The 14890-nt window shown below is 38.6% G+C and overlaps 1 protein-coding gene across 2 annotated transcripts in view; it reads left to right on the top strand.

The window, feature by feature from the left end:
* The window catches only part of LOC306882542 (leucine zipper putative tumor suppressor 2 homolog), a 69200-nt gene extending 56756 nt beyond the window's left edge, over window positions 1-12444 (top strand). The window contains exons 3-6 of one of the 2 annotated variants that reach the window (XM_079437249.1): window positions 5481-6014; window positions 7850-8422; window positions 8525-8794; window positions 8872-12444. In XM_079437249.1, the coding sequence (XP_079293375.1) occupies window positions 5508-6014; window positions 7850-8422; window positions 8525-8794; window positions 8872-9651 (2130 nt within the window). In that variant the 5' untranslated portion in view covers window positions 5481-5507 and the 3' untranslated portion in view covers window positions 9652-12444. The remainder of the gene's footprint in view (window positions 1-5480; window positions 6015-7849; window positions 8423-8524; window positions 8795-8871) is intronic. The other variant, XM_079437248.1, reaches the window with a different exon arrangement.
* The last annotated feature ends 2446 nt before the right edge of the window (window positions 12445-14890 follow it).

Genomic DNA, 14890 nt, shown 5'->3' with positions numbered 1-14890 from the left:
AAATTTATATAAAAATATTTTTAAAAATAGTAAAAATGACAAAAGCACATAACAAAATAATTACAACTTTAACAAAAAACGTATGCAAGCAACACAAAGAAAACAAAAAGTCTGTCAAACTACCCACAGTTCCATGCAAACAAGAAAATTACGTGCCTTCCTTCTTAATATCCATTGTGCAAAATGTACCAGGTTTACAGGCAACGTTATGCAACAAATGCTGTAGATAAGTTTTAATGAACCCGGGACATTACTTTATGGAATGAAAATGAGCGACTCAAAGGAGAGCAGGAAGGTAGAAGAATGATTAAAAGAAACTAAAGGAATGGATAGAGTGACTAATGAGAAAGACTAGAAGGTCATCAGGGCACAGAGATCCCTTAAGAATGTAAATAAACACAGTTGAGCACTTTAGTCCTCAGATGCTCCTGTTCTGCCGGAGGCCTCATAATCAGTAAACACAATATCATAAGTTTCACTGATCACTTTGTGGTTATCACTTGAGTGCACAGAGACTATGCAGCTCTAATTTTCCCTATTTAGAGCACAAGGAGTCATTCTTGTGGATTAATTGTCTACTTTTCATGGGCCATATTTATCCAAGCATGTACTTTTGTCCTCTATTTTTGGGGAGCACACACACAGAGTTAATGAGCATGTGGTCTTGCATTTGCAACAGTCAGATGAGCTAGTAGATGAGGTCAGCATTTCCTTTGTGCTGCTTCCACTTCTCTTTAGTGTCCTGTGTTTCTCTGGATGTTCATGTGCCCGCGAGGGCTGTGTAACGTAATGTTTATTATGTTTTTTCTGGGGTACTTTGACAATGGTCTTGTTTTGACAGATTCACATGACATAAAAATCTTAAATTAGCTAATTCACTTGGCCTCTTCTGGTGAAGTGAGTTAAGGGAAAAAGCCTGCCGTTATCAGAACAAATGCTTTGGTGCTGGATGCCACAAAGTCATGTCTTTTTTTTTTTGTCTTTTTTTTTTTCACAAAGTCATGTCGAACGTCTCCATGGGAAGAGGCTTTGATCGGGATCTTCACACACATAAAATATCCTACCCCTGCAACTACACTTGAACCAAACAGAGACCAAATGTGATTAAGGGTTTAGGGATTTCTGCCCGGAGATTTGGAGCTCTGCTGGGTTCCAGGCTCAATGCAGGCATTCCATCCTATTCCGCTTCAGACTCGACAGAGAAGCTCTGTGATTCCTAAGGGATTCACACCTCGCCTCTAATCCTTTCCGGCAGCAGAGGCGCTATTAAGACTTATCATAACGAGATTTCAGCCACCAACCACCTCACTCTGGAATTTGATTAGAAACACCTGCAGCAGAGACATGCACTATTCTCTCACTGTCGAGACAGCAGAGATCAAAGACTGAGCGAGAGTGAGAGGGATGCTTGCGTTTGTATTTTATTATATTATATTAATTTAAATTTCAGTTTATTAATTTAATTTTCATTATATTAGAATTAAAAAACAAACAAAAATCAGAAATGTCTTGGCTGAAATAAGTTTGTTAAAGTACTAAAATGACTAAAATTAAAACTGACATTTAAAAAAAATGCTTCATAGAAATGCTTTTTAAGAAACACTTGTAAATAAAAATTACAAAAGCACATAACAAAATTACTAAAATTAGTCAATTCAAAATATTAATAAATACTGTAATATTACTGTATTATATAAATAATACAAAAATAACTGCCTGTATCTGGTAAATAATTCATTTATGTAAACAATACATAGAAAATGCATAATAAAATATGATGTATAAATAATATAATTAAAATACATAATATTAAATAGGTATTTACAGAATTTGACAATGTTGTGCTGCTTTCTAAAGGCTAGTCAGAAATCATTATCAACCACAATTATTTAATTTTGTTAACATCCAGTTTGATGTTACTAACTATTCTAATTGTGGGAAGAAAAAATGTCAACTTAATAGAAACTAAATATTTTCCAGGTAATATTCATGCATGAAAATATATAGTTGCATATATTCATAAAAAATTTTTTAAGAAAGGTGGTATGTTGCAAGTTATATTTTTCATTGAATTAGATAAAATGTCAAAGTGGGATTTTTTTAAAGACGAGCAGTATAAACACATTTTTTTATTAATGTATTTCGCAATGTGATGTTTAAGTTTCAACAGATTAGAAAATATCTAACAAAACAAAACCAAAGTGAACAGTTTTCACACATGGCTGGTTAGGGGTTGGAGGGAGTTTATATGCAAGAGGAACCTTAGCAGAGATGGTGGAGCGCAACATAATTAGCCTTTGAGATCTCAGACTGCAATGAGAAGGAACTGAGAAGCGATATCTGGGGGTCATTCAGCAGGGGACGGGTCTCTGACCAGCTGGTTTGAAGTTCACAGGGTTTAAAGGGGCTGATCCTGAGGGGATCTTTTCATTATATCATCACAGGCTTTGGGAGAATGTCCAGGGTTCTGTTTGGGTTAGTGTGTTTGTATGAGATGCAGGATGTACTGAGGCTCTGTGAGTGCTGTGGAGGCCATGCAGCTCATTTTAGGGTAACTTTAGGGTAACGGTTGGAATCTGGGTGGGAATGGTGTAGGTTGGGTTTAACAAAGGGGATGGACTGGCTTTGAGGAGGGGGTGGAATTAATTTGAAGAGAGTTTAAAAAGAGTGAAGTGATCCATGATGATTCCAGCACGATGTGACCTTGTCTTTTTCTGCTCTTGGACACACTCTAAGATTGCAGCCCAAACCGTTTTCCCCTCAATTGAAAGATTTATTGTTGAGTGAACAGTTAAAATCACTCTGAATCTGACATTTTAAATTCTGAAAACGGAAATGGATATGTGTCAAGATTTTTATTTTTTTGTGCAATTTGACTTCAGTTTGAAGAGTCATATAGGTATGAAACAACAGAATCGGTGTGATGAAAACCACAGTCACACAAGAAATTCAGATTTGAGCAGATAATTATAAATGTGCACAATGCTTCTCAGAGTAAGTTGAGCCTGAATGTCCTCAAACACTTGACCAGTATAAACACTTTTGTACAATTAGTTGCTTGTTTTTTGTCATAGTTGGTGTTTGTTTGCATTAAGGACTGATTGTTGTGCCCTGCAGCAGAGCCACAGTGCAGTTAGAGATCTGGACTGGCTGTAGGAACATATTTTATAAGAAGGGCTGAAGCAGAAATACCTGATAACCAAGTTAATGGAACCATGTGCGTAAGCACTCGCAGAGAGCCACCCTGGAAACTGTTACTCTCAGGGAGTCACGCTATCCCTCTTTCTCCTCTTTTTCAAACTTTCGGTTTAATCTCATTCACAGCACTGTTTCATCCAAGTACTCTGCTATTAATATTAATATCCTCATTCTCAGCTGTGACAGAGAAATTCCCGTTGCCATGTCAGTATGGATTTATTTAGAGGAACGGAGCAGAATCTACCCGCTAACCTTTTAGACATTAAGTGTCTATCCTGAAGAGCATTCAAGGTACTCCAGGAGGCCCATGGTGAATATATGTAGCATAAAAATAATTTTTGTTTTACTTTTTAAATTGATTATATTATATTGATTTGATTTGATTTGAACCATATACTAATATAAAAGAAGCCAACTAGTATATGCACTCTCCATCCTAATTTTATTTGATCTATGTCTTTTTATTAAAAAAAAAATAAATAAATAATAATAATAATGATCTGTACTGCGTTAGGCTAACCAAGACTTTTAATACCACTTGCACGTTGTTGATCTTTTGTTGGTTTTGATTGCTTCTTATGTCCTCATTTGTAAGTCGCTTTGGATAAAAGCATCTGCTAAATGACTAAATAAAAATAAATAAAATAAACTAGTGGTCAGCATACTGGTCAACTCCTTCAATACTGTTTAAAAAGCATCACAGGATGAACCTCATGCAGTTGGTTGAGTAGATATCCAAAGGAAAAATGAGGATTGTGTCTTCAGCTGCTTCTTGAAAGAAGTGATCTCAGCAGTGGAGGCTGGCAGCTCATTTTACCAGAGAGGAACAGATAGGGTGAAAGTTTTGGAGAGTGACTTTGTGCTTTGTTGTGAAGGAACAACAAGGCATCTCTTATTAAGTTGCTGGCAGGAGAGAGTATACACTTGTAGGAGTGAATTAAGGTAGGGATGTACAATTCCAGTAGTTAGAAAAATATTAATAATAATGGGTAAATAGGTCCATATTGGTTTATTAAGGCCATAAGACCATCAGGTATTCACCCAAATGTGAATTATTTCCCACAGACGGTAAAGGTACATGGTACAATGGTATGATGGACAGGAAGGGAGGGTTGAGAAAACAGAAACATTGTCCTCCCATGCTTAAGTCTGCTACTTTGACTTCGTCAGAATTCAAACCTCAGCTAAAATGGCATGTGGGGGGCTGCATGTGGATGAGTGAACAGAACAAGGAATGTCTTATGAGAAGTTTGAGTCAGCCTGTCTGTCCCGGTGACAGAGAGGTCACTGGGATGGGAGTGCAGTTGGACAGTCTGATCTCTCCTGGCGACTCAAGACTGTGTGTTCCTCCTGCATGTGGCTCTTTGAAGTGCATTGTTAATGTGTTCTGAAGTGCACTGAGGGTGTGTGGAATTGATTGAACTGGCAGGCTCTTTGCAGATTATTCCACATGGTCAGACTGCTCTTAGCACACTGCAGCCGGCTAAATATACCCCTCAATGCCCATCTGAGAATTAAACTCTTAACACTGATTCACAAACACATAACTCGCTGCTAATGCTTGCTTATCTGTTTGAGCTGTTACATTGCTCATTCATTTTATGCTGTTATAACTAAGGGCTCTGTACAGTTATGGCATGTAAAAGTAGAACATAATTAAGGAAAAGTGTCTTTGGTGAGATGGACAAGTATGTTAGTGCCCACTAGTTCCAAAACTTAAAGGATGCTGTTCAATTCCTGCAAAGGGCACCATTATCATTTTGCCCTTGTAAGCATTTTTTTAATTGATTATATTTACATTATAATTACATAATAATAATAATAATAATAATACATGAACAGCCCTAGGATCTGTAATTAGCAAATTTCTATGTAAACAGAAAACTGTGTGTGTGGGTGGTGGTGGGGGGTATATATCATCATCTTATTTAAATAACCAATAGCCTTTCATTTAGCTTACAACCATGAACCAAGATAAACATTTTGATCTCACGTGGTCTTTAACTACAGATTGCTGTTATAAGTCAAGGCACTTAACCTCAATAACCTGTAATAAGACCATGATCTCATTCTGTGGCAATATTATGTAAAGTTACAGGGAGAAATTGCACCACTTTGGTCAAGTGGCCATGTCTAAAGATTCAAGATTCTTTTGTTTTTGCAATCAAAAACTGTGCAATTATATGACCTAAAATTATATGATCCATTTGAAAGGTTACATGACATTCAGGCCATTTAGACTGTAATCTTAATTCCTTGTCTTCCTGCTTTTCTCTCCACAGAGTGTGTGTCCTGGGCGTGTGTTTGCCATGGCTCTAGTTCAGGCACTGCCTGTGCCCTCTGATCACCCCAAACCCAGTGCTGACGTCCAGCAGTGCTGCTCAGTGTCTCACTCCCCCACCGTAGCTGCGGCAGGCACCATGGGCTCCGTCAGCAGCCTCATCTCTGGACGTACCTACCAGGAGCGTCACTGCCGAGCTGCCAGCGACTTTGGTGCCAAGTATCGCAAACCCACACCAGCTATGACCTGCTTCAGACAGCAAGAGAGCACGCTGCGCAGCGCCAGCTCACAGGAGCAGCTTCTCACCAGGCAGCCTCCTCTACCAGCTAAGAACAGGTCCTCTGCCCTCATCTCTGCTGGCAATGGCAACTATGGCTATTTGAGTGACGAGCCAGTGGGCGACTGGAATGATAATCATGTGACCACATGCAGCCCGTCCAGTGATACCGAAGAGCCTCCTGATAACAGAGGCATGAATGGTAACATTGGTGGCCCTCCTCCCAAACTCGTCCCAGTGTCAGGCAGGCTGGAAAAGGTGAGTCTGGGGGTGTTTGGGAGGTAAACATAAAAGAAAAACCCTTACAGCTCAAACAAGAATAAGCACAAATGCTTTAAATGTAGTACAAGCTACACATTTGTTGTTTTTAACTAGACCATTTCTTTTAGTAACTTATTCAAAATTCTGCCCATTGTTGTATTGTCAAGGTCTCATTCATTTGTTTTACTGTAAAGAACAGTAGTTTTGCTGATGCTCATTACACACAGTGGGTAGTACATCTAATTGGCTATTCATTTCTATTGATCGAAGAGAGCCTTTAATCACTGCAATGTCAATATGCCATCACTTACTGTATTTAATCAATGACACCTCAGTTACACTTTCTACCAAAATAGTGGTTGCTGTTGATGGCTTCATGCTTTAGCCATTTATTTTGTCGATACACTACAATTCAAATGTTTGGGGTCAGCAAGATATTTTATAAAAAAAATTATTATTCAGCAAAGACACATTAAGGACGGTCAAGACATTTATAATGTTACAAAGTTCATTTAAAAGGATAGTTCACCCAAAAATGAAAATTTGATGTTTATCTGCTTATCCCAAGGGCATCCAAGATGTAGAGGACTTTGTTTATTCAGTAGAACACAAACAAAGATTTTTAACTGAAATCGTTGCAGTCTGTCAGTCATATAATGTCAGTCAATGGTACTCACAGCTTTGAGAGAAAAAAAAAACATACACAGACAAAACCAAATTAAACCCTGTAGCGCATGACGATACATTGAGGTCTTTAGACACGAAGCAATCGGTCTGTGCAAGAAACTGAACAATATTTATATAGTTTTTTACCTCTGATCCACAGCACTGTCCAACTGTCCTGAGTGCGTTCACAACAGCCGGCACGTGACATGTCTTCTTCTTCTTGCTTTACGGCGGATCGCAGACTTATAAGTGCATTTAAGACAAGAAACGACTGGTCTGTGCAAGAAACTGAACAGTATTTATATCATTTTTTACCTCTGATCTGCCACTCGGTACAACTGTCCTGAGCTCGTTCACACAACAGCCGCACTTAAATGCACTTATAAGTCTGCGATCCGCCGTAAAGCAAGAAGAAGACTCGTCACGTGCCGGCTGTTGTGAACGCGCTCAGGACAGTTGGACAGTGCTGTGGATTAGAGGCAAAAAACAATAAAAATACTGTTCAGTTTCTTGCACAGACCGATCATTTTGTGTCTAAAGACCTCAATGTATCGTCATGCGCTACAGGGTTTAATTTGGGTTTAACACATTATATGACTGACAGACTGCAACGGTTTGAGTTAAAAATCTTTGTTTGTGTTCTACTGAATAAACAAAGTCACCTACATCTTGGATGCCCTTGGGGTAAGCAGATAAACATCAAATTTTCATTTTTGGGTGAACTATACCTTTAACTTTATATTCACCAAGTATTCTTAAAATTAAAATCATGGTTTCTACAAAGATATTGATAATGGCATTGATAATAATAATAATAAGAAGAAATGTTTCTTGAGCATCAAATCATCCTATCAGAATGATTTCTGAAGGATCATGTGACACTAAAGACATTAATTTTGGTTACTAAAAATTCAGCTTTTCCATCACAGGAATAAATTATATTTTAAAATATATTAAAATACAAAATAGTTACTTTAAATTGTAATAATATCTCACAATATTGCTGTTTTACTGTATTTTTGATTAAATAAATGCAGTCTTGGTAAGCATATCCTTCATAAAATTTAAAATCTTACCAACCCCAAAGTTTTGAACAGGAGTGTAGTTAGTGTTTTAGTTAAAATGCATGTGTATTTAGTTAAAATACCATTTACTTTTGTTCACAGAGTATGGAGAAGATACTGATCCGTCCTACTGCTTTTAAGCCTGTCGTGCCCAAGAATCGCAACTCCGTGCAGTACCTGTCTCCACGGTCAGGGGGCAGTCTGTCTGAAAGCCAGGGCAGCCTCAACCTCTTACTTCCTGGGACTGGAGCAGGGTTGGGCAGTACGGAGAAGCGTAATTCTTACAGTGGGGGGCGCAACGCGCGGAGTAGCCAGTCTTGCACTATGTCTGACTCAGGCCGCAACTCACTCTCCAGCCTACCCACCTACAGCAGCACAGGGTACAGCCTGGCACAGAGCGAGGTACCCACCGGGCACATGGAAACCACACGCTCCGGCGGTGGCCACGGTCACTCTAACTCTGACAGTGGTCGCTCATCATCCAGTAAGAGCACGGGGTCTTTAAGTGGCCGTGGCCAACCCCTATCAGACAGTGGATCGTGTGGCCGTTCACCGGCTCCAGGAGAAGGGTATGAAGGTGTCATTCGGGAACTTGAAGAGAAGCTGAGGGAAAGAGACCTGGAGCTGCAGCAACTCAGGGACAACCTGGATGAGAATGAGGCTGCCATCTGTCAGGTGACAATCACAGTTTTCTGCCAGCTATTAGTGCCATTTGACAGGGAATTGTTAGATACAGTGGATACAACGCATATAAAATCATGTGTCTTTTCCATGCAGGTGTATGAGGAGAAACAGAAGCGTTGTGAGCAAGAGCTGGAGGACCTTCGGCAGAGCTGTGCATTGAAAATGAAGCAGGTGCAGCTGAAGGCACAGCGGGCGCAACAGGTCCTGCAGTTGCAGGTGTTTCAGCTGCAGCAGGAGAAGAAGAAATTGCAAGAGGACTTCTCCCAACTGCTCCAGGAACGGGAGGCATTGGAGAAGAGATGTGCTTCTTTTGAGAAGGAGCAGACTCAACTAGGTCCTCGTCTAGAAGAGACAAAGTGGGAGGTGAGACCTCGTAGCCATTTAGATCTAGTAATGAGCAATAATTACATTCAATGAACTTGAATGCTTCTGTATTGCAGGTCTGTCAGAAGTCAGGTGAGATCTCTCTGCTGAAGCAGCAGCTGAAGGACGTACAGGCTGATCTCGGCCAGAAGGCCAGTGAGATTATTGCTTTAAAGGCCCAGTTGAGAGAAGCTCGTTCTGAGCTTCAAGCTAGCCAGGTTCGCTCGCAGGAAGCCCACGCCACAGCCCGCACTCGTACACTCGAACTTGAGGTTTGCGAGAATGAGCTGCAGCGTCGTAAAAGCGAAGCGGAGCTCCTGCGGGAGAAGGTGGGCCGTTTGGAGGAAGAGTCCCTCCGTCTTAAAGAGGCCCTAGCAGTGCCCCCGTCCCAAACTCTTCCTTCTAAGGGCCAATGCATGAGCTTGCCCCTTCCGCAAAGCCATGGAGGAATTATACATGGAATTAGCACTGCTTTCCGAGACAACGGCGGTGAAGAGCAGTTTCTTGCATACGAGAGTGATGAAGCAAAGGTGCAGCGTCAGAGCGTGGATGTGCTTCATGGTCTCCGTCAGCAGGTGGACCGAATGCGGGCTGAGCTGATGTATGAGAGGAGGCGGAGTGAGGACCAGCTGGAGGCCTTTGAGGATGAACGCAGGGTGTGGCAGGAGGAGAAAGACAAGGTGATCCGTTACCAGAAACAGCTGCAGCAGAACTACATCCAGATGTACCGCAGAAACCGAGACCTAGAACGCGTAATGAGGGAACTCAGTCTTGAACTGGAGAACAGGGACATGGAGGAGTTTGACATGCGTAGCAATGAGATCCATTTCGAGGAGATCACTGCCACTGAAATCTAACCCACATCTCACTCTGCCATCGCAAAATGAATTTCCACTGTGCTTGTGTGAGGAGCACCGACCTTCACTGCAGTGACATTTGGCATGCTTCTCCACACTATTTCAGAAAGACTTATGCTCAAGGCAAGTTATTGTTGTGATGTCCGCAGAGGCCAATAAAACATGAAACGTTTGTATTTAGACATCTTTATGATCACTTCCTGCCTCGGAAACCTGTGAGGGACTTCAGATGAATGTACAATGACAGTGAACAGCAGTTAATAGATGCCACCGGTAAAGGGAAGGATGTCCTCAAAGATGGTGCTTTGTTCCTGACAAACCCCTATAGTACAACTAGGGCTGTAATTTAGCTTAATTCTGGGAAAAAAAAGTCATGCAAAAAATATCGCATTTAATCCTCCGTTGACCTGCAACCTGGTTTTTTTTTTTTTTTTTTAACACAGGCCGTTCACAAAAGACATGTTTTCCATTCATAAGCATCTATGCAGTGGTGCAGAATGCAGGGCTCTCAATATGTTATTTTCAAAGTGCAACTACTTTGAAGTGTAAGATGTTGACATAAACAGCAAGATGCGACATAATTGCCAAAGACATTTGTAGCATAGAACGATTGTCCTTTATGAACTACCTTGGGCAGATTGACAAATCCAATTTCTAAATGGGTTGATGTGAACTGCAGACCAATGATGGGCTTATGATTAATGATATCAAAATAAAAAATTTAAATTACGAGTGTCCATTCAATACTTTACATGCCTGCTATGATATTTGGATTTTTTTTCTCAACAAATATTGATGTATGCAGTTATTTGAGATTCTTTTGATTACTTAAATTACTTAATTGGCAGCTTCAATTAGTTTAAACAAATACCATACACACAATCAGAAAAGACTGTCCCTGCAACAAAATATACTGAAATGTCCATGAGATTGAAGAACCAATGGGAAGAAATACAGCATGTAGGCTAAAGGTTTCATGGAGTTTCTCATATCCTATATAGTACAGAGCACACTACTTGCCTCGCCCATTGTACCAGCATTAACACTGATGGGAAGAGACTTGGAGGCACTCTATTGAGCATCTCATGTTAAATCACAGAATCTGCAGTTTTGTTGCATTCATTCTTGGTGTTCTAGTTGTGCTGGTGTTAAGTCCTCAATAACATTGTGTCATATCTTCTCAGCTATTTACAGCACTATGCAGCAAGAACTGTCACCTCTCATCTCACAGCCCTGCTGCTTACGCTACATTTGATACTGATCACTGATGTAGAAGTGTTATTTTTATAATTAGATGATATATTAGCAGATATAACTAGCAAATATAGAGGCAAATATATTTTTTCTTTTCTTTGCGAGTATTGCCATGCACACTGTACAGAGTGAATAGCATGTGTGCATGACACCGTAGCATTTGTGTGGCCAGACAGTCTGACGTTGAGTCACGTTATGGCTTCACATAGGTCAACTGGTTGGCTTTTCCCAACCAGTTCTGCCCTGTTATGACATAGTTGATGAATGCATAGATATTATGTTAGATTTGCATACAATCTTAGAAATACTAATCAAACGTTTGTGGTCATTTTGTTAAAGGGATATACACACTATATAAACTTGTTGATTTTACAGAACAGATTCTTTAAAAAAGAGAGGAACAATTATATATATGATGTATATTTTTATATATAGCACCTCAAGCTATTTTGTGGTAACACAGGTAACTTTGTGGGTTTAATGAATATGAATAGCATATTTCAGACCTTTTTGTCCAGAGGGGTCATTTGCCATAGCATGTTCATGGGGAGCTCTGACAGTATTTCATACAGTAGTTAGTGCTTTCATATTCTCTTTGAGTATTTAGTATATCCTTCTCTGGTCATAACATGCAGTATTATTACATAATTGTTGAGCATGTTGTAGAAAAGTGTCAACAACATTGCCTGACAACAAGGCCATGCTTGAGACACTAGCTTTTTTGAGATCAGGGAAGACAGATGAAACTGAATAGCGAAAAAGGAAATTATGAAATGAGGAACTCTCACAGCAAAATCACATTTTTATACATCGCAACCAAAGATAATCTGTTATGTATTTTCCATATTATCTTTATCAGCTTATAGTTACATACATGTACACATTTTTCACTCAGTGCTTCCTTTTTTTTACAAAACAGTGTAATATACTCTCAATGATCCTACAGTAAAACAGAGACACTTTATTTATGTGATAATGATCGTTTAAATATTTAAATTCAAGGCCAAATTATTAATTTCAGTATTGGTCAGAATGGTTCACTGTTTATGATTAGTCTAGTCTTGTATCGCTTCTGTTCATTTTTATCTACATTCATCATTGACTACCTGAGAATCAAAGTATATGATGCCATATTTTTCTCACTCTGCTCAGACTATCATCCCTCATGTTGTCAGGTTCATCTCTGTAGCACAGATATGTTATTAGTGTAAAAAAAGAGCTCTCTTACCCCTGGAAAATGTCCTGTGCATTTCTTCCTGACATGTCAATCACTCCCCTGAAAAATACATGTGCAAATATTCCTCATATTGTAATATTATTGACATATTCAATATATTTGTAATTACAAACACGCAAAATATCTTGGTGTAACCACTGTGAATAGACCAAAGCAAATTAACGTTTAATCTTTTTGCCCTCATGTATGTGCTTGTGTATGTTTCCTTTGTCAATCTGTAGTCTTTGTAGTCATGTATGTATATTTTCCTGTTGTATATTTCTTGTAAAAATGTGTTTTTAATTAAAGAAAGTTGCCTCATTTTGAGTCTGGTGTTTCTGAAAATATACCTACAGTTTAACGAGTCAGCAAGTTTACTTAAAATATTTAGAGCTTTCTTTAAACCTAATATATTCATATCCTAATTAAAAAATGTTTCGAAATGCACGTCGAAGAACTATAACAACAAAAGTAATGTTTTTGTTCGAAATTAACAAAATTTTAATTGAGCAAGTACACCATAAATACATCTTCCAAACGTTTTTGTGCCCTACACTTATTACTACAGTGAGCATATAATAATATATTTTAGATTCAGATTTTCAAATTTTGCGAGAAACTGCATGTTTCTGTCATTCCTCCATGCGTGTTTACGTCAAATAAAGGTAAACAGGTGGCTATTATTGGTGGAAGGTGTAGCTTGTAACTAACTGAAAAGAGATTGCAAACAAAAAGGGAAAGCGACAGTGTGTGTAATAAAACATGAATCAACACCAGCTTGACTTTAGTTTGCAAAGTATAGGTCACCATACTTGGCCGTATGTCACGTCACTTTCATTTATCCGTCTTTCTTTCATAATTTATTGATTCGATCAGGCACACCCGTGGGCTTCAAATAGTCAGATTCTCCCACGTAGAATAGCCAAAGCACAACTCAGGTAATCAAAACAATGTTCCTCCACATTATCTTGTAGTTCTATGCTTCAACCACTAGAGGGTAAAAGTTACAATAGCTTATCTTTAATATCAAATTATATAGTATATAATATTCAATATAATTTGAACTTTATCATTTAGAATCAATATTTGAGTTGAAAGAGCTTACACAATGGAAACCAGCAAAATTTAACCTTTTTATTTAATCACACAATGACTTTTGTAATAAAACAAATTGCAAAAATGCAGACCAGATGCGTACAGAGAAAAATGTTCAGTATATAACACTGATCCTACAATCATCACAGCGTTAGATCTTAATTGCACAGTCCATATGTGCAGCTTTAAGGCACAAATATAAAAAATGCTAAGTATAAGCATAAGTTGCCAAAAATAGAAATTCTCTTAGAGCACAGGATGTGAACTGGGACAGGGATCCTCATTTGTAATAATCCCCCAGACATTCACTAAACCAAACCAGCAATTTAAAAGAAAAAAAGACCTAATCTCAATCCATACTGTGGCTGTGTGTAATCTCTCTCAGGCATGAATGTAACCCGGATGGATGGGTAGTGTAATGACTTATGATTATCAGCATGTCATGCCAGTGCGCTCTTATCTAGCTCCAGGCTTAAACCACAACCAAAAATAGAAATCCTTAATATATCATGTTTATACAGGGTTTCAGATCCTTTTATGGTGGAAATTATGAGTTATGACTGTTTTATTCGATTTTATAGAAGGGATTGAAAATAGAAAAGGAATAGTTTCAAAAGCAAATAATTTTCAACAGGAAGGGAAAAGGTCAGCATCTGTGAATGGCCAATAGCACGCTCTGGAAGCCCATTTTTGAATTCTTGCTTAGGGGTTTGCCTCAACCCCCACCGGACATGATGGCATGATTTCTCTTTCAAACCAAGCATGTGTCCACTGTTTAAACCCTGCAGCACTAAGGCCCCAATATACTTCAAGCAAAATTCAAGAACTGGTGTAATGTCCTTTTGAAAAAAATCAGGCCAAAAGTTAGTTAGAGTTTGTTTCAGGACTTCAAAGTAGCTTGACAAAAAAAGTTTGCTTCGGCTGTAAACACCTTTAAACTACCATTGGTCCATGGCGAATATGTAATTATGCTCTGGGGCTTCTTCTGTTCATTTCGTCTGTTCAGACTGTCCAGATAAGACATGAGTAAAAACATGAACACACTGGAGAGCTGTGACACTGATACTGTTTATTTCATGTTTAATACTATAAATCTGCTTGCTTTATCTATTTTTTAAAGCTATATAAATATGTATGACATGACTGTATTGCCAAATTGCAGACCTTGTGAAAACATATCCACTTGGTTATGATCAGATGCTTTCTTAAAGAAATGGTTCACCCAAAAATGCAGAAAATGTACTGATATTTTACTAACCTTCAGACTTCACTGCAGAGGATCCATTGATGAGCAAGTGATGTAATGCTAAATTTCTCCAAATCTGTTTTAATTAAGAAACAAACTCATCTACATCTTAGATGGCTTGAGGGTAAATCTGAAGCTAAATGAGTAAATCTTGAGCAAATTTTCACTTTTGGGTGAACTATTCCTTTAACTGCTGTTTTCTTACCGCTGTCATTTTTGTACTGTTTATTTTGTTATTGAGAGAAGAGTGTGCTGCACATATTTACATATTCATCTAATCTCTGTTCTCAGCATGATGTTCACAAACAGTTTACCACTGCTCATGTATTTCAAACTTCTTTTTACTCAAGTGAAGAATGAAAGAGAACTTTGCCATAAGTATATCAAGGCCTTTACTGCAAATTTATTGAGTTTCAGGCTGCTTTCAG

Source organism: Barbus barbus (genome assembly GCF_936440315.1).
Source record: "Barbus barbus genome assembly, chromosome: 16".
NCBI lineage: Eukaryota > Metazoa > Chordata > Actinopteri > Cypriniformes > Cyprinidae > Barbus > Barbus barbus.
This window is presented reverse-complemented; position numbering and strand designations above follow the sequence as displayed.